Raw genomic sequence first — 19,806 nt, forward strand, 5'->3', positions numbered from 1 at the left:
CTCTCTCTCTCTCTCTCTCTCCCTCTCTCCCTCTGTCTCTCTGTCTCTCTCTCTCTCTCCCTCTCTCTCTCTCTCTCTCTCTCTCTGTCTCCTTCTCTGTCTCCCTCTTAATTTCCATATGTCTCTCTCTCTCTCTCTCTCTGTCTCCCTCTTAATTTCCATATGTCTCTCTCTCTCTCTCTCTCTGTCTCCCTCTTAATTTCCATATGTCTCTCTCTCTCTCTCTCTCTCTCTGTCTCCCTCTCTGTCTCCCTCTTAATTTCCATATGTCTCTCTCTCTCTCTCTCTCTGTCTCCCTCTTAATTTCCATATGTCTCTCTCTCTCTCTCTCTCTCTGTGTCCCTCTTAATTTCCATATGTCTCTCTCTCTCTCTCTCTCTCTCTCTCTTTCTCTCTCTCTGTGTCCCTCTTAATTTCCATATGTCTCTCTCTCTCTCTCTCTCTGTCTCCCTCTCTGTCTCCCTCTTAATTTCCATATGTCTCTCTCTCTCTCTCTCTCTCTGTCTCCCTCTTAATTTCCATATGTCTCTCTCTCTCTCTCTCTCTCTCTGTGTCCCTCTTAATTTCCATATGTCTCTCTCTCTCTCTCTCTCTCTCTCTCTCTTTCTCTCTCTCTGTGTCCCTCTTAATTTCCATATGTCTCTCTCTCTCTCTCTCTCTCTCTCTCTTTCTCTCTCTCTGTGTCCCTCTTAATTTCCATGTGTCTCTCTCTCTCTCTCTCTCTCTCTCTCTTTCTCTCTCTCTCTCTGTGTCCCTCTTAATTTCCATATGTCTCTCTCTCTCTCTCTCTCTCTCTCTCTCTCTCTGTCTCTCTCTCTCTCTCTGTGTCCCTCTTAATTTCCATGTCTCTCTCTCTCTCTCTCTCTCTCTCTCTCTCCCTCTGTCTCTCTGTCTCTCTGTCTCTCTCTCTCTCTCCCTCTCTCTGTCAAGTTCTATTTCAGATGAGCTTTATTGGCATGATAAATTGTACAGCGTGTTACCAAAGCATTTATATGGGCAAGGAATGAAACCTGAACAGAGAACAAATGATAAGATTAACAAGTGAAGAAAAGAACAAGACAAAACAAAAAAGTACAGTCTATGGGCTGTGGGTGGTGGGTGTGTGTGTGTGTGTGTGTGTGTGCGCGTGAGAGACAGAGGCTGTGTGACATAGTTCACGTGTGTGTGTGTGTGTGAGTGTGTGAGTTCATGAGCGCATCACTGTTTGCTCGGCTCTTCTCGCTTTTTGTGACAGGCATCGATGTTCCATGCCGCTAGTGAAATACAGTCTCTTTTTTTCTCCAAGCAAATACTGAAGTTGTGTGTCCTTCTCCAGCTTTTTGACAAATAGCTCAAATAAGTCAAATTTTGGATAGAATTGTATTCAGATTTGACTGCTCTGTCTGTATCTGCTTCTCTCTACAGCCAGGCCGTGGCTAATCCAAAACCAGCTGTAAAAAAATCTGTAAATTCCAACAATTTCTGGGATACTTGGAATTTTCTGAATAAAAAAAACACTTCGAATAACTCCCTCTCTCTCTCTCTCTCTCTCTCTCTCTCTCTCTCTCTCTTACTTTTTATCTCTTTCTCTGTCTCTCTCTCTTTCTCTCTCTGTCTGTCTCCCTGTTTCTCTCTCTCTTCCTCTCTCTGTGTCCCTACTTTTTATCTCTCTCTCACTTTCTCTTTCTCTCTCTCTGTCTGTCTCTGTCTGTCTTTTGTATTTCTATTTGTCTCACTCTCTGTCTTGATATGTCTTTCTTTCTCTCTCTCTCTCTTTCTGTGGGTCTCTGTCTCTTTTTCTCACTCTCTCTTTCTCTCTCTCTCTCTCTCTCTCTCTCTCTTTCTCTCTCTCTGTCTCTGTCTTTTGTATTTCTATTTGTCTCACTCTCTGTCTTGATATGTCTTTCTCTCTGTCTCTCTCTTTCTGTGGGTCTCTGTCTCTTTTTCTCACTCTCTCTTTCTCTCTCTCTCTCTCTCTCTCTCTCTCCTATGTTGTATTATTATGTCCACTCTGTTCCTGTGAGATTGCGAGTATTATTGTGTTCCCACGGGCTTGTGTGTGTGTATGTGTGTGTGTGTGTGTGTTTGAATCACTGCTTCCATGTTGATATTTATGGCACGGCTGCACTGATTCACAATCTTGTGTAGTTACGCTGTTAGTACTGAGGAATGGAACAACGCACCGAACGCACAACGAGTCTGACTGATGATTAGGAACGAATACCTTAAAAAAAACAATGTTAACAATCCGAACCACACAACAGTGAAAGGAACAGGGTGTCAACATTTTGCCTGTAGGATGCGTGTTACCACAGAGAGTGTATTATTTTACCACACTACTGATGTACAAGAATGCGGTTTGCGACACACCCAGGGCCGATTCTGGGCTTTGTTTTAGGGCGGGGCTTATATAATATATAATGTTTGTGTTCACATAGAAGAATTCTTTCTATATCATGGATCGATTATTTTCCTTTGGTAAAAAACACTCAAATGGATGAAATACAGCGGTTTGTGGATACATGGAACGTCGTTGCAAGAGAAGAGTCGATTACGTGTAAGAAGATTTTTAGCCGTGCAGGTCGGCATGACGTGTTTTTTTTTTTTTTTATATACTCTCAAATACTCAATCCTGAGCTAATTTCAGTACTCCAGTCCTGGGTTTAAGAATCAGTAAGGCTGTCTGTCTGCTCCACTGTCCATAACTACAAAATTCAGGGAAATCAGGACCACACAACGGTTCGATAGAAGCAAACCCGTTATCAAGAAGACCAAAAGTTGGGTTCTCTGGACAATGTTCACACTTCACCAGATGTTCTGAACTCTGGGCTCAAACGGCACTGAACCCGGGAAAAAAACCACAAATGTGAAAACGACATAGCTGTGACTGTGGTTTAAAAAATCTCTGATTGAAAAACGGACACGTCGTGTTTAAATGGGCGTCAATTTGAACATTTACAGAGCTGAAAAATGTTTATATTTTAGTAAACTGGCAGCCAGCAGTCTCAAAACTGCAACTCGAAACAAAGCATACTTTCTAGTACAGTAGTGTTCTGTTTCTGACTCATCACTGGATTAACAACAGTTCATGCCAGAGAGATACATGTAACAACATGTGTGGAGTAATGTAACTAAATCCAGCGTCAAACAGTAACTAAAATTTGCCCAATTTAACAGTAACAAAAGTTGTCTTGAATTCTGGCTGATCTTAAACTCTTATCTCCCCTGACTGTCCAGTGTTGTGGAATCTGCATAATCGCATTTAAACCCTTCTGATCCTCTCAACCTCGATTTGTTTCTGCTCAGTAAGTTTTAGACATGTTTAACTCAACATCCTGTAGTGTAGAAGCGCCGACTGTCTCCTGTGAAATGAAATGTATACGGTTTATAAACAGATTGTTGTAGCTGAACTGAATTTGTGAATGTTTACAGAAGAGGTCACGAGCACAATTTTGAATTCTGACTCAGCTACAACAATCTCATTAATATCAGGTCCATGCCGAAGTATCTCACCGCTAGAAAGGAGAAATCCTTCATTCTGATAGTTCAGACGTCCTCAAGAACTCATGGAATGAACATTTTGTCGAAGATTCGTCAGAATCAGCAGCCATTTTGAATATTTACTGATTTCACCTCAAGCACTTTGCTTGCACAGCTGAAGGACGCTTTAACCAAAACATCCATTTCTTTGGAAACGTTGTGTGCTAAGCTTATTTTTCTGTTACTACGTACAGGAAGTAACTGCAGCGCACCTCGGTAATAATGTAGATGTAGTAAAGTTCAGTGTAGCAGAGAACCAGACAGCTGTATAAGCAAAGTGTTTCTAAAGCTGTACAATGTGAAACTGGTTATAATGCAGCTCTTAAGAGCTGTACAGTGAGACCATATGTGTGTGTGTGTGTGTGTGGGACTGTAATGAACATGCAGGAAGGACGAGTGGATTAGTGGATGGATGATTAGCTGGATGAAAGTGTGGATCAGTAATCTGGATCAATGTCCTTGATCTCAGAGAGATTGTTTGAAACATCTCCTTAACATCCAAATTGTGACGTTTTTATCTGAACAGTAATCTCTACTTCTTTTTTTACAACATCCAAAATTTTTCTGGAACAGACTTTTTGTGTTTGGATATCTAAAATGTTTTTTTTTTTTTAACTAACAAACTGATAACAAAGACATAAAAAAGTCGCATATATATATATAAAACTCGAAGGTGTCTAAAGCCCTATTCGGATGGGATCGAATGTACATGGGGGTCCTGGGGCGATTTCCTATTTTGCAGGAGCTTCTCTGTGATTTTATTTCCGTCCGGATCGGCCATGTCTGTGTTCTTCTCCGTGCTCCTCTGAAAAAATTAAAAATACAGGTCGAATTACCTAACGCCAAACTCTATAAAAAAATAAGATGTTGGACTGCTGCAGCTTGTCATATTTAGTCTCGTAGCGCATGTATCAGCGAACCTTCCCCAAATATTAAACACTTCCTGAACCCCAAAAGGAAAAATGCATGCTTTAGCAAGCGTATACTTGGTCTGGGAGGTAAAACCTCGACTGCACACGCTAAGTGGGAAAGCGTTTTCAGCAGGGGAAAGAAAATAAAATCATTAAGCAGCTACAGCAGCTACAGGTACAAAGCATTGCTTTATGTGCACATATGCACAATATCATCAACTTTCATTTCTGTAAACAGTGATGAGTTGTATCGCTGCCACTTCCTTAAATATCTAATGTTAAATGTGAAATGCTCGTGCTCGAAAGTCGGGTGAAACTCGCTCCTCCTGGAGTCATTTTATTGCTGCCGGGATGCAGAACTTTCACCACTGAGGAGTGTAAATAAGTGTATTTATTTCAGACGTCCTCCTGATAAACTGACCCCATCCGAATAGGGCTTCAGACTAGCGCAGTGATGTGTGTGTGTGTGTGTATATATAAACACACATATATACATATATAGAACACATGATTAGAATGTTGGCTAAATATAATCGTCTATGACACTATGTTTGCTATTTTATCATTATTTTTGATGAAGCAAAGCACATACAGAAAAAAGAAAACAAAACGCTACAGTGTGGCTGTGATTTCGGCGAGATCAGAAAATAACTTAAGTTGAAGAAACGCAGTTTATTTTCTGATATTATGATGCTTCTTTAGGATTTATCTCTTATTTATCAGTGAATAATTAGAGTATTTTGCTAATTGAAGAGCACTGAAGAGCACTGTGGTTCATGGATTCTTACACTGTTGTGGTTTCCATCTCTTGGCTTCCTGCAGTTGTGGACTGAGGTGTGTGTGTTTTGTGTGTGTGTGTGTGTGTGTGTGTGTGTGTTCATTTTCTGCTTTTGTGTTTTATGAAGCAATCAAAATCCATCCTCCCCTTTTGCTCTCTCTCTCTCTCTCTCTCTCTCTCTCTCTTTCTCTCTCTCTCTCTTATCTCTCCAGAGTCATGGTGCTCATTATATCTAATATCCTTACATCTTCACTGACACACACACACACACACACACACACACACACACACACACACATCCTCTCTTTATACGCCAATCTGAACTATCGAACTTCTCTTTCCTTCACTTCCATCACTTGCTGAGAAAGAGAGAGAGAAAGAGAGAGCAGGGAGAAGAGAAGGGATGGAGAAGGGGGTGTTTCAGTTTCAACACAAACCAAAAAGTGACTCTCAGGGGAAAGAAAGAGAGGGAAAAAAGAGAGACATTGCAGTTGCATAACTCTTGACACCCCACTGCAAATGCGCAGAGTTATACAAGCACGCACATGCAGGTTTACTTTGTGTGTGTGTGTGTGTGTGTGTGTGTATATGTGTGTCTAAGGTCAGAGTTTTGGAGTTTCAGATATCTTTACTGTCAACACAGCAGATGTACAGCTCTTGACTGTGGCTCCCAGTGCATTGGCACAATGAGTGTGTGTGCATTATAATGCTTTGTGCATGCATTATTCTGCAATAAGCACTGGTGTGTGTGTGTGTAATATGAAATACTGGAGTACTGGTGTGTATGGAAGGCCGTTTTTAATACTAATATTCTGTATTTAGTGTTGTAGAAGTGTGCATGCAATGCTGTGGGTATGGGAGGTTATATTTAGGACAGCGGCGCATGCACGATAGTAAATTTAGTAGCAACACGCATGCAGTATGATGTATTTAGTGCTAGCGTGCAAGCTTTATGCTGAATCTATTGCCAGTACTCCATTTTAATGCTAGTGTGCATTAGGCTAGGTAAAATTCTGTATCCAGTACTAATGTGCATGCAGTATGCAGTAATTAGCACTATGTCACATGCACTATTGTGCATTTAGCTCTAGTGTACATGCAATATTGTGTATTCACTCTTACCATGCATGCAACACGCTGTACATAGTGCTTACTAGCATGCATACTATATTCTGTCTTAATCCTAGTGTGCTATGTAAATATGTACAATTAGGTAATATGCAATATGCTCTTATTAGTGCTATTGTGTATTTAATGCTAGTTATATTATATTCCTTTTTAATGCTAGTGTGCATAAGCTATGTAAATTCTGTATCTAGTGTAAGCGTACACACATTGTGCGCTATTTAGCGCTAGTGGGCATGCACTATTGTGTATTCGCTCTTACATTTACTTAGTTTTGCATGTAGGATGCTGCAGTTAGTATTTCTGTGCATGTGCAAAGATGTTTTTAGTGTAAGTCTGTATATAAGTGTACTTTTGTATTTAGCGTTAGTATGCACGTCCATCAAATATGCTATATCTTGGGATTTTTAGTACTACTAGTAGTTTTTAGTGTTAGTACGCTGCTGTATTTAGTCCTAATTTGCATGCATTTTGTGGCATTCTGCAGGAGTGTATATTTAGTTCTATGTAATCAGTATTTATCATAGTGTGCAAACATTATGCTGTATTTAATACTAGTATACATGCAGTGTTCAGTATTTAACCCTAGTGTGCATGCACCATTCTGTATTTAACACTGGTTTGCATGCAGTGTTCTGTCTTTAGTGTTGTTTTGCATGCACTACGCATTATTTCATTCTAGTGTGCATGCGCTATGCACTACTTCATACTAGTGCACATGTAGTATGCAGTATTTAATACTAGTGTACATGCAGTATCTCATATTTAACACTAGTGTGCATGCAGCATTCTGCCTTTAGTATTGTTGTGCATGCACAGTGAAGTATTTAATACCAGTGTGCATATGTTACGCAGTATTTAATACCAGTGTGCATATGTTACGCAGTATTTAATACCAGTGTGCATATGTTACGCAGTATTTAATACCAGTGTGCATATGTTACGCAGTATTTAATACCAGTGTGCATATGTTACGCAGTATTTAATACCAGTGTGCATATGTTACGCAGTATTTAATACCAGTGTGCATATGTTACGCAGTATTTAATACCAGTGTGCATATGTTACGCAGTATTTAATACCAGTGTGCATATGTTACGCAGTATTTAATACCAGTGTGCATGCAGTATTCTTTATTTAGTATTGTGTGTATGCTCTATTCTGTATTTAATACTAGCATGCATACACTGTGCAGTATTTAATACTAGTGTGCATGCAGCATTCTGCCTTTAGTATTGTTGTGCATGCACAGTGAAGTATTTAATACCAGTGTGCATATGTTACGCAGTATTTAATACCAGTGTGCATATGTTACGCAGTATTTAATACCAGTGTGCATGCAGTATTCTTTATTTAGTATTGCTGTGCATGCTCTATTCTGTATTTAATACTAGCATGCATACACTGTGCAGTATTTAATACCAGTGTGCATATGTTATGCAGTATTGAATACTAGTATGCATGCAGTATTTTGTCTTTAGTATTGTTGTGATTGCACTGTGCAGTATTTAACACTAATGTGCATGCATTATGCAGAATTTAATACTATTGTGCATACAATATTTTGTCTTTAGTATTTTTAAGCATGCACTGTGCAGTATTTAATGTTCACGTACACTGTTTAATGCTACAGTATTTAGTACATGAAATTTTCTGTGTTTAATACAGATGTGCATGGATTAATCCATATTTAATAATAATGTGCATTCGGTATCCATCTTTATTATTGCTGTGCGTACAATATTCTGGATTTAACACTAGTATGCCTGCGTTCTGCTGTATTCAGTAGACAGAAACACATTGTACGCTAGTAATTTTGTCCATACAATGCACAGAAATGCCCAGAATAATGCACAATGCTAGTACACATGCAATATTTTATATTTGTCCCTATTAAATATGATACATACTGTATAGTATATTTGATAATACTTGATAATTGCAACTAGTATCTAAACTATTCACTATATTTACCACTAGTACTCATGTAACCTGGAGTATGTAGCACTAGTAAATATGCAATGTACTATATTTATCTATAGCACACTTTTTTTTTTTTTTAACCATATTTACATTCAGCACACAAAAATACCTTCCAATTCACTGATTCACTGCTGGATTAAAAAGATTCTGTATGTTGTCTGAATGTTACTGACTGAAGTCATATGATCCAGCTGACCTTTGGTAACAGTTAGTGAGGAAGCTGGTCATGGGACCTTGTGCATGTGTGTTGAGCATGGTTGCTTACTCCTGATGCTGATGGATATTACAGAGTATGTGTGTGTGTGTGTCTGTGTGTATGTGTGTATGTGTCTGTATATGTGTGTTTGATTCAGCACTGAATCATTAGACTGCGTGTCACGGAAGACAGCACTCTTGTTCCTCCTGCCATGGTGTTTATTTAAACTCAGCTGGTGTGCATGACATTCTAGTCTTTTAAAGGGCAACACACCACCATAACGAAATTACTATCACCATCTCTCCGTCTTTTACACACCATTTCGTCTGGCCTGTCCTCATTCTCCTACTTTATTTATCTCTCATTATCTAAAACGAAAATGAACTTGCTGGCTCAATTGCTGAAGCCAGAGGGAAGACAGCTAAGTCAATACTGGACAAATATTTTAGTACATTTTTAATACAAATTTTCTAACCATTTTCAAATCATTGAAAGACATTACTCGTTGGATGATCAGTTTCTTTTACTTACTTTCATACAGCTATATAAACTCAGGTGTGTAAACCTGATGTGAGTCTTCCATATGAGCAGACTTACACATCTGGTTTTAATTAATATGCAAATTAGCATCTACAGTGTGATTTACCACAGCCTCCGAGTCACTTCAGATCAGTTGTAGAGGGTGCAAATGAATACAACAGAAGGGCATGTATTAAATCAATTATAGAGAATGCAGATGAATACAACAGAAGGGCATGTATTAAATCAATTGTAGAGAATGCAGATGAATACAACAGAAGGGCATGTATTAAATCAATTGTAGAGAATGCAGATGAATACAACAGAAGGGCATGTATTAAATCAATTGTAGAGAATGCAGATGAATACAACAGAAGGGCATGTATTAAATCAATTGTAGAGAATGCAGATGAATACAACAGAAGGGCATGTATTAAATCAATTGTAGAGAATGCAGATGAATACAACAGAAGGGCATGTATTAAATCAATTATAGAGAATGCAGATGAATACAACAGAAGGGCATGTATTAAATCAATTGTAGAGAATGCAGATGAATACAACAGAAGGGCATGTATTAAATCAATTATAGAGAGTTCAAATGAATACAAGAGAAGGGCGTGTACCAAATCAGTTGCAGAGAGTGCAAATGAATACATCAGTTGTAAAGAGTGCAAATGAATACGACAGAAGGGCAGGTATTAAATGAATTGCAGAAATTGCAGACAAATACAGCAGAAGGACAGGTATTAAATTTTTAAAGCTTTTCAAGTTTCTTTTTTTTTTTCCTGTAAATTTTAATACCCAAGACCTTCATCATTGTCAGTTTCTGACCACAGCAACAATAGACTGAATGGGTTTGGGTGCTGGACTGTTTATTTCCACCCAGCCGTGATATTGATCTGTTTAAAAAAAAAAAGAAAAAAAAAAGAGTAATTGTAAACCTACAGAGTGACCACCATGAGTGTACAGCTGAGCTGTAGATGTTCAAGTCACAGTGTATGGAAGGAGCATAGCTAGAGGTCAGGATCATAGGTGTATGATTTATTCGAATAATCCACGGTGGTTATTGTGGTGCAGAAACAACAACACAACTGTGTAATCACAATATGCAGCTAAACAATATTAGATATTTGAAATTAGGGAAAGTGTGTGACAGCTGTAGTAACACATACACACACACACACACACACAGCGGATTAAACAGTGTGCACTCTCGGGTAGTGTTTGGAATAACAGAATTCATTAAGGCTGCGGTTCCCATAGCAACACATTCTGTTTTCTTTCTGGTAGGGTGCAGTGAGCTCACAGAAACTCAGATGCTCAGACACACACACACACACACACACACAAACACACACACACACACAAAGCTTTGCCGAAGGATAATGGAATAATTACACACCTCCCTCTCTCTGTCTTAAATGTAACTGTAAACAGATAAAAAATATAATGTGTCATTTTTTTAATAAATAATGAATTGTCATTGTTGACAGATTATTGTGGTATAAGAGGAATAAAACACTTTGGGATGTACTGTATAGGAAAATAATCAACTCTGTAGTGATAATAGTAACTGCACTTAATTAAAACACCCTGTCGTTGATTATTTTCCTATATAAAAGTGTTTTATTTCATACTTCAGCTTAAAAAGTCGTATAAAAATATACAGAAGTTACATAGAGAAGATAGTGACTGGTTCAGTAAACATATTCATTTCTTGTGGAAAAATGACGCAGTTTATGGCTCCTGAGTGGCACAATGGTGTCTTTATTTATTTTTATTTTCTGAGTTCTGGGAAGAGACACAATGTGGAGTCTTTCCCACTTTTTGAGTAGTGTATCACATTTCAAACTCGAACATTTATCATGCAGAATAAAATGTATCAGTCTGATTGACCTCTGCTTAAATTAACACTCGTGTTGTTGGCATTACACACAATTCTGTAACTAAGTACCCAGCCCTGCGTCTGCGCCTGACCAGCTCCATGACTTCGTCCCCGCTGCATCAGCAGCTTTCTCCTATGATACTCAACACCCTTCGCTAACATGGCTGACTGATTTTTTTTCTCCTTCTCTCCTTCCGTTCCAGAAACCTGCCAATATCCTGGTGATGGGGGAGGGTCCTGAACGGGGGAGGGTCAAAATCGGTAAGTCACGTGTCCTCTTCCCACGCGAAATGTATTGATTCATAGAGTGCATGTTGATTAGATCACTTAAAGTTTGCTAAGAGATCTGCGCTGAAGGATCATAAGATGAGCAAAAAATGCGCAGACAAATCCGAGTCTGAGGAAAGATTTGATGGCTGGTTTTGACCTTGATAATGTCCTCAGCCTGCCTGTGGTTGGAAAGAGGTCATTCTCAGTGAGTGTGAAGCACATTGGGACAGCGTCGGATGTGCTCGGACCTAACAGTCCCTCTTCAGTGTTGCGTAACTCCATATCGAACACTTCAGCTTGATGACAGCGGCTCACACCGGCGAGCTATTTCTGCTGCAGGGTGTTAGGTTTCTCCTGGAATTTCAGTTTCCATGCCACTCTCGCATGGGCAACTCTGGAAATACAACACCATTTTAACCCCTTATGTGCTGTTCTGGATCAAAGTGGCCTATTTTTAATTTGTTTTAAACTCTACTAAAAATGACAGATGCACTGATATCAAGGGTCAGACCGGTTGATACCTGATCATTGTTTTTTTCTACTTTAATAAATATATCGCAGGCATAAGGCACTTTCAGAGCAGCAAAGAATGTGAGATTAATTCATTTCATGACTTATTGACTTTACAGTAGACACTGAAATAGACCATACACAACCTCATGAATTCAAAAACTGTCAAAACTACATTTTAAATCGGATTGCTAGAAAAAAGGCTCACTGAAATATCATCTAGTGTAATATAACTGTAACTATAAAGCTCACTTTGAGCTACACTATTCCTATTACATGTATGAAAATCATACTAGAGGAAATTAAACACTTTTTTATTTTTTAATTCTCTTGCTGTTAGATATAGATATACTTTTTTCTTAGTAACTTCAAGAGAGTGGAATAAAACAAGCTGTTGAGAGAATGACTGCTTATCACTGCTTATCACAGGAACTAACTTGATTGCGGATATTCCACAATTTTAAATGTAAATATAAGCGGATAAAAAGGAAGGACATGGCGTTCTTTAATAAGTAAAAATTGTTAGCGTTGGCAAATTGCCGTATAAGAGGACTAAAACATTCTGGGACTTGGTATTATAGGAAAATAATCAAATTCGGAACTTTGTCTCATCGCTCATCCTATCATTGATTAAATCTGAGAATCACTGACACAATCACACAACTTTAATCACTTTTCAAGGCTAACGCGCTACATGAACTTTCAGCTGGAGAGATCCCCACTGAAGTGCGCCTGATCCACGAATCCCTCTTTCTCACAAAAATAAACACAAGTTTATCTCTTCTGTGATGTTTGACTCTGTCACAATTTTGTATTGAAAAACAAGAAAAAAGAGAAATAATAGAAAATGTGGAGGAAATATTGGTTTTGGAGATGGAGGCAACAAGGGTTGTCTGTTCTGCAAAGAGAACCGGAGGTAAGTTTGAAAGTAGCTATTTGCATATTATGGTGCCTCCAGGAATCATGTTTGTTTTTATTTCTGCTGTTCCTAACAACCACTTGTGTACGTCATGTCAAATAACTTTATTGTTGTGTTTACGTTTTGCCATTGCTCTCCCGCACTAATAGATGGATGATGAACTGGATTCAGGGATCTGCTGCGCATGAGAGCAGAATTTTATTTCCTCTCGGACTCTCATGGGCTGTCTCTCGCCAGTTAATATCAGCTGTTCGCTGTTCTTGCTACTAGTTGCAGAGGGGTTCACGCTACACTATTCATCACTGAGAAAATCAAACATGCTTCAAAATATCTGATCACAGGCTGAGAAAATGGCGTCACTGGACCCCAAGTTTGTCTGCGACCAGGAAATTAGGGCTAAAATCATGTAATGTGCACTAAGTGTCTGTCACCTTTGGTTTCTTCTAAAACGGTCATATGGTGATGCAGGAAAAAGAAGAGACTATCAATCCATCATACACAGTTTTAAAGGTGGTTTTATCAATGACCCCTTTTCTTGTCAGTCTATCTTTCTTTCTCTCTTTTCTCTTTATCTCTTTGACCTGCAGGGCCGGATCAGATTCACTCAGCTTTTGAGCTACGTGTGTTTTGTACACAGCGGTGTCTTCAGTAAAGCACGCTCATCAGAAATTTTGATGACTAAAACACTTTCTCGCTGCACCTGATTATCTGATGCACAACATGTTATAAAAGTTTTTTTTTTTTAATTTCTGTGTGTGTGTGTGTGTGTGTGTGCACGCATGTTGTAGCGGACATGGGTTTTGCTCGACTCTTCAATTCTCCTCTGAAGCCTTTGGCTGATCTGGATCCAGTCGTGGTTACATTCTGGTACCGAGCACCTGAGCTGCTTCTGGGAGCTCGACACTATACCAAAGCAATCGGTGAGACACACACACACACACACACACACACACATTACAGACTGGTGCTGGCTAGTGTTGAAATAACAAAATATGTGAAAATACACATGTATCCTATGAAGGTCAGTGACTTCGTTCTTCCTACTTACAGATTTCCAAAGACATGTTCATGTGAATGATCTGTCATCGTTTTGTGGTGCTGGCGCTTATCATTTTTATTTATTATTGATTATTATTATTATTATTTTGCATTAAGATATCTGGGCTATCGGCTGCATCTTCGCGGAGCTGCTCACGTCAGAGCCGATATTCCACTGCCGTCAGGAGGACATCAAAACCAGCAACCCGTTCCACCACGACCAGCTGGACCGCATCTTCAGCGTCATGGGCTTCCCTGCAGGTCTCCCTTCATTTAATAATAGCATTTTAATCTTACAGAACCTTTAATGCACTGAAATGCCTCGCACACTGTCGAAAGTGTCTGTTAGTGTGAGTGAAAGAGGTGAAAAAGTCAAAGCTGGTGGCCTTATTGTTATAGTATTAAAGTTGTCTCTCCATGATTAAAGAAAAAAGTCAAATGCAAAATGGGTAATTAAAAAAATTCCAGTAGCACAACGAAGGTGAAAATATTGAAAATATAATGAACAGTACTAAATAAATTCTAGCTAACGTCAGCCCTTAATTTCCAAATGTTTAGCTCTATGCTTAGATTCTATTCTTTTGGATTAAATAATCTTTCAAATAAAAACATTTAATATGTTTTATAACATTTAAAAAAATATTCTACACTCTTATGTCCTATAACATAAATGCTATGAGTTATAGGTAAGGAATAAAACACTTATATGTGTATATATAAAACACATGGAAGCATGCTGTTATAGGAAAATAATCAAAGATGAAATAGGGTTACTGTTACCAGCTTGAAGTTGATTGTTTTCCTATTACAGCGTATCCTGAAGTGTATTATTTCTCTCAGCTATTTGTCAAAAATTACATCTTTTTTTTTAATTATCAAAGAATGACAGGTTGTATTTTTATCCATTTATGGTAGGCATGAGACAAAATATCATTGTCTTGAATATCGCAGTACAAAATACTGGCGAGACGAATTTGCTGCTCATATCATGTATCGCGATATTTCTGTTTAATATTCATTATGAGCATTACTTCGTCTTACACCCTAGGCAGCAGCAGCAGCAGAGGTAGTAGTATACGCAGCACGAAGTTAGCGAGTGGAAATTTAACTGCCTCAAAGCATGTTTACTTATACGTCCAAAAAGTGAAGCTAATCAAAAGGAAGCGTTATAGACACGTGTCAGACACGAGGCCCACAGCCTCATTTCATTCAGCTCGCGTGAACTTGGGGGAAAAAAAAATACTGAAACAGCACATAGTGTACAACTGCTCAATATTTTCACTCTAGCAAATCAGTAGTGTTGCGATGCACACTATATCATCGTTCATCGAGCACATCTCAGTGTTTTAACTGACAAATAGCAGCCTTTTTTTCCTGTCCGAGGGCTAGTTACCGTAAACCGCTGTATATATGTGCACTGTGGTTTCTGTTGCAGCTGGCTGGACCGTGCTCTTGAAATGCAGGTTAACATTAGTGTGCTGTGCTTGATGTAAGTCACACTCACGTACGTCGAGTGTTGTACTGGCAGTGGGGTTTCAATTCATTCCGGACGGATGAGGAAATATGCAAAATAAAATCACAATTGTTTTCCTGATCTGTACAGTTCAATTGGTAAATGTGACACGCTGGATGTCAGACAGCAGTAGGAGCGGAGAGGACATGTAGTTGTTATTTAGCTTAATCATTTAAGACACAATCAACCGTCAAACAATCTTTAATATTTATTCATCTCTCCATATTAATAGCATTGCCATGAAATACATTTATGACAGTTCCACTGGTTAAAATAACGTCAATAATAGGGGGAAACGACAGCTTAGATTATAAATCCTGATCTACTTTTCTGTCGCAGTGAACTCCAGCAGCTACTTCACCGAGTCTCAGCTCCATACCTCTGTGCATATAGCGTAGCTTTCTTGCGAGTAGCTTTCAAACAGAAACAGTTTCTCATCACATCAACTGGTGTCCAGTAAAACATGATTAAACAAAGGAATACATTCTTAAAAATCTGTTACCTGCATACACAGTGCATACAATTTAATAGCTTCTATTAGCCCTGTTTTTTCTAGAAACTTCCTATTGTTACTTCAGAGCCTATAGATTATTAGTGTCTGTATATATAGAGACTTTGATTTTGGCTCTTCAGGGTCTCACGAAAATGCTGATGAGGCCCGGCAGAATCGGAGTTTGACACCTCTGTTGTATGATTTGTGTCATTACACAATAAAAGTATTACAATTTAAAATGTAGTGTGTCGTGTCCGTATCGTCTCGTGAAGCCTGTATCGGGACATGTCTCATTTCATGGCTTTAGTGTATCATCTCATGCCTAATTCATAGTTACATTTAACATTGTGGAATGTCTGTGAAACAAGTTAGTTCCTGTTCTATAAACAGTCGTTTCCCCACCAGCCTGTCTTTTTTCTCTCTCTTGAAGTTAATAAGACAAAAAAAAAAAAAATCATAGCTTGTCATGTTACAGAGAAAACAGAAAGCGTAAACTTTTCTGTCCTGAAGACTTTCACACTGGAGACTCCTTCCATAAAGGTTAAATAAACGTCATCTTACAGAAGGCTTCACCGTATCGATAATTTGTAAATCAGTTTTATTTGTTAAATAACAGCATGTTTTTAAAAATTTTGTTTATTATCAGGTTTAGATGATACAGAACGTCCACTGTACCACCATCAGATTCGAGAATTCAGCAGCGCTGTGTTATAAAGTTCAGTAATCCAGATGTTTACACAGTGTGTTTGTTGCAGTATTCTTTTCACACTGAGCCGTGAAGATGTGCGTGTAAGCCAAACCCCAAATCTTTTATTTGTGTGCCAAACCAGTACACACCATTGATTGTTGGTCCTCTGCCTCAAGCATGTGTTTAACCACAATGTGTCAAAAGAAATTTACACCACGTACAGTTATCAAACCGGGCAGGCAAATGAAAAAAAAAACAAAAAAACAACAGCCACACTGTTGAAAATCCTGTTTGTACATCATATATATCATTTGTACATCATATATATCATTGCATCCTATTCATGAATGTATTATTTTCAGACAAAGACTGGGAAGACATCCGGAAGATGCCAGAATATCCGACCCTGCAGAAAGACTTCAGAAGAACAACGTGAGTGGAATTTTCCATGGAAAAGACGCCCGGGTTTTGCTGAGTCAGCTCACGCTGTGGTCAAATTTTCCTCCGTTTTTACATGATTTTACATATATTTTCCTGTTCGGAGCCCAGTCAGAACGTATACTCACTTTCAAACAGCTTCCTAAATGTTTCCATAAAAGGTTTGTCTGGTAAAAACCCTCCTTTGAATGAATTACATTTTAATATTACAATAATTGTCTAACCTTATCACTGTTCGCTATATTATCATGATGTTCTCTTAAAAAAAAAAACAAATAAACCAAAATACATTTACATGTAACCTGCAAACCTTTACGCAGTTTGTGTAACTTCGTATCTTAACATCGGAACATGCCGCTACTTAAAAAATACGCTGAATGAGCATTTATTTCTCCCAATACGAAACAGCAGATGAGCCAATTAACATGGCCGTTTGGAATGATTGACAGTTGCACAGATGTTTTGAACTCTCTGATATGATAGCCCCGCCCCCTTCCCACCATCTCACATTAGTGTTTTCGTGTCTCGACTCGATTTTGGCTTTCTGTCACAGTAAATGGAGAATGTTTTGAGTTCGTTAATGTGAAAGAAAATCAATGAGCCTGTTTGACTTTGCTAAAATTAGGCAGCCTTTAGAGTGCGACATTAAAAAAAAGAATTGAGCTCCAGAGTGGCGTAACAGAAAAAGCATTCGCTCTGTCATGTGGAGATTACGAGTTCAAATTCTGACAATGCCACAGCAATCCGTGACCGGGAGTCCAAGAGAGGCCGTGCTCTCAGGGAGGGAGGGGTGGCATTCTCTCTCTCACCTGTCAATCACAGTTGCACTAGCCAATCATGGGCATCTGAGAGCTCATGTATGTGGAAGGAGGCGGATAGCGCTTTCTTTCAAGTGTGCATTGAGTGAAATAACACCTGTTTGCAAGAAACAATGTAAAATAAAGAGATGAAGATTTTTATTTTAGTCAGTAGTTAAATAGTTAAAAAAAAAAATGAAAGCCAAAACCAAAAATCATCCAAAAAAACAAACAATTAAAAAGTGTAATGAAGTGTAAAAACAAACATTTTACAAATAATTTTAATGGTATCGACAATTAAAACATGATTAAAAAGTTCTTTATATTATCTCATTGTGTTTACCAGGTACGCCAACAGCAGCCTCATCAAATACATGGAGAAGCATAAAGTAAAACCGGACAGCAAAGTCTTTTTGTTGGTGAGCGTCTGATCTGCTTCGTGGAAAATATTCCCAAATAGTCCAGAAATATACCTGAAGATTCTAAATATAGTTTCGATTTTAACTATCGATCTAGCTCCAGAAACTTCTTACCATGGACCCCACCAAAAGGATTACGTCTGAACAGGCACTGCAAGACCCCTATTTCCTGGAAGACCCCTTACCAACATCAGAGTAAGGCTCCGTGAAGCATGCCAGCACACACACACACACACACACACACACAGACACACAGACATGCTTTTGGCATGTAATTTTTTCTGCAGCACCACTACAGTAGATTATAGTCAGGTCAGCTGTAAAGTACTGACTACATTTTGAGGAAATTGAAACACTCTGTACATCCCCCTCGTGTTTCCCACAGATTAAAATAAAGCGCCTGTTCACATTAAAACATGCCTGAGTTACAAAACAAAGTAATTCCTGACCTTGCTTTCAGTTTTTATCATTGCAGACGTATCATTTTATATCCTGTTAGTCACCCTGTAGCTCCAAAAACACACTATTGTGTGTGTGTGTGTGTGTGTGTGTGTGCGTGTGTGTGTTGCAGTGTATTTGCAGGATGCCAAATCCCATACCCCAAACGCGAGTTCCTCAATGAGGATGAACCTGAGGAGAAGACGGAGAAGGTAAAATCTGCCACCCACATGCACTCGTAGTAAAGTTATGTGTAAATGTTTGTAGACCAAACCGAAATAAAAATTCCAGCCACCTTTCGTTAACACCGATTCTCTTCGTACTCATGTGCGTTTTGATAAACACCAATCAGCCATAAATTACCAAACGCATTCACAGTATAGCTGATTTACATTTAGCCCACAAAACACCATACGAGCTGAAAAGGATAAAATGATGACTAAACAGTGAAAAAGCACCTCATAAGCACAGCATGTGCTAAATCTTCCAGTAATGCAGCTCAGCCATTGCAGTGTGTGAGCTACCGTAAACATGCGCTAACTCCTTTTTCAGTTTATAGGGCGCCAGTACTTTTGTTCTGATTGAATGGCTAGTCTTACAGTATTTGTCTTCATTTATGGATTTGTTTTAGATTTCTTTTTGTGAAACTGGAGTGTCGGATAATTTATTTCATAATTATAATCAGGCAGCATGGTCGGTTTTGGCAAATGGAATATCACATGACACACACACACACAGTAGGAACGAGCCACCTGGCGTCAGACAACACAAACATGTGACATAGCGTACCCCACGTCAGCATGAGTGTGTATTAGTGGGCACGTGTGATTAGTGAAGTAGAGGATTAGCAAAACGTGTACTTCTCACAGATGTAAAGATCCCTGTGGTGCTTTAGGCAAATGCGATATTTCAACACCTGGCATCGACACACTAATCTCTGCCCCCTCATTTCCGCATATGAACACACACCCACACACACACACACACACACACATACACAGTAGTCAGTAGTGCAGCTGTAAATAAGTGGGAACTCCACGTCAATGGATTTTAAAAACGTTGATACAGTGAAGTTTTTTTTCATGTAACATTACATATGGAAGGAGTCTCCAGTGTCAGAACTTTAAAAAGGTCAGCGGTAAAGCTGTAATTTTTTTTTTTTTTTTTAAGTTTTCTGACATCTTCAACTTTACACTTTTGAGGTTTCTCAGTAACATGACAAGTTTTTTTTTTTTTTTTTATTTCAACAGAGAGAGAAATAATGAATGAATATTTATAGCTGCTATAACAGAAGTGATAACCGTAACTAACTTGTTTCAAGGACATTCCACAGCATTAAAAGTTTCAGCTAGAAGCTTGGACAT

At 38.7% G+C, this 19,806-nt stretch overlaps 1 protein-coding gene across 1 annotated transcript in view; it reads left to right on the plus strand.

The window, feature by feature from the left end:
* Positions 1-19,806, plus strand: part of cdk19 (cyclin-dependent kinase 19) — a 67,845-nt gene that overhangs the window by 35,519 nt on the left and 12,520 nt on the right. Inside the window, exons 5-11 of the mRNA XM_053231798.1 lie at positions 11,123-11,180; positions 13,407-13,538; positions 13,774-13,917; positions 16,713-16,782; positions 17,932-18,004; positions 18,102-18,199; positions 18,576-18,654. Of these exons, the coding sequence (XP_053087773.1) occupies positions 11,123-11,180; positions 13,407-13,538; positions 13,774-13,917; positions 16,713-16,782; positions 17,932-18,004; positions 18,102-18,199; positions 18,576-18,654 (654 nt within the window). The remainder of the gene's footprint in view (positions 1-11,122; positions 11,181-13,406; positions 13,539-13,773; positions 13,918-16,712; positions 16,783-17,931; positions 18,005-18,101; positions 18,200-18,575; positions 18,655-19,806) is intronic.

Source organism: Pangasianodon hypophthalmus, chromosome 30 (genome assembly GCF_027358585.1).
Source record: "Pangasianodon hypophthalmus isolate fPanHyp1 chromosome 30, fPanHyp1.pri, whole genome shotgun sequence".
Taxonomy (NCBI): Eukaryota; Metazoa; Chordata; class Actinopteri; order Siluriformes; family Pangasiidae; genus Pangasianodon; species Pangasianodon hypophthalmus.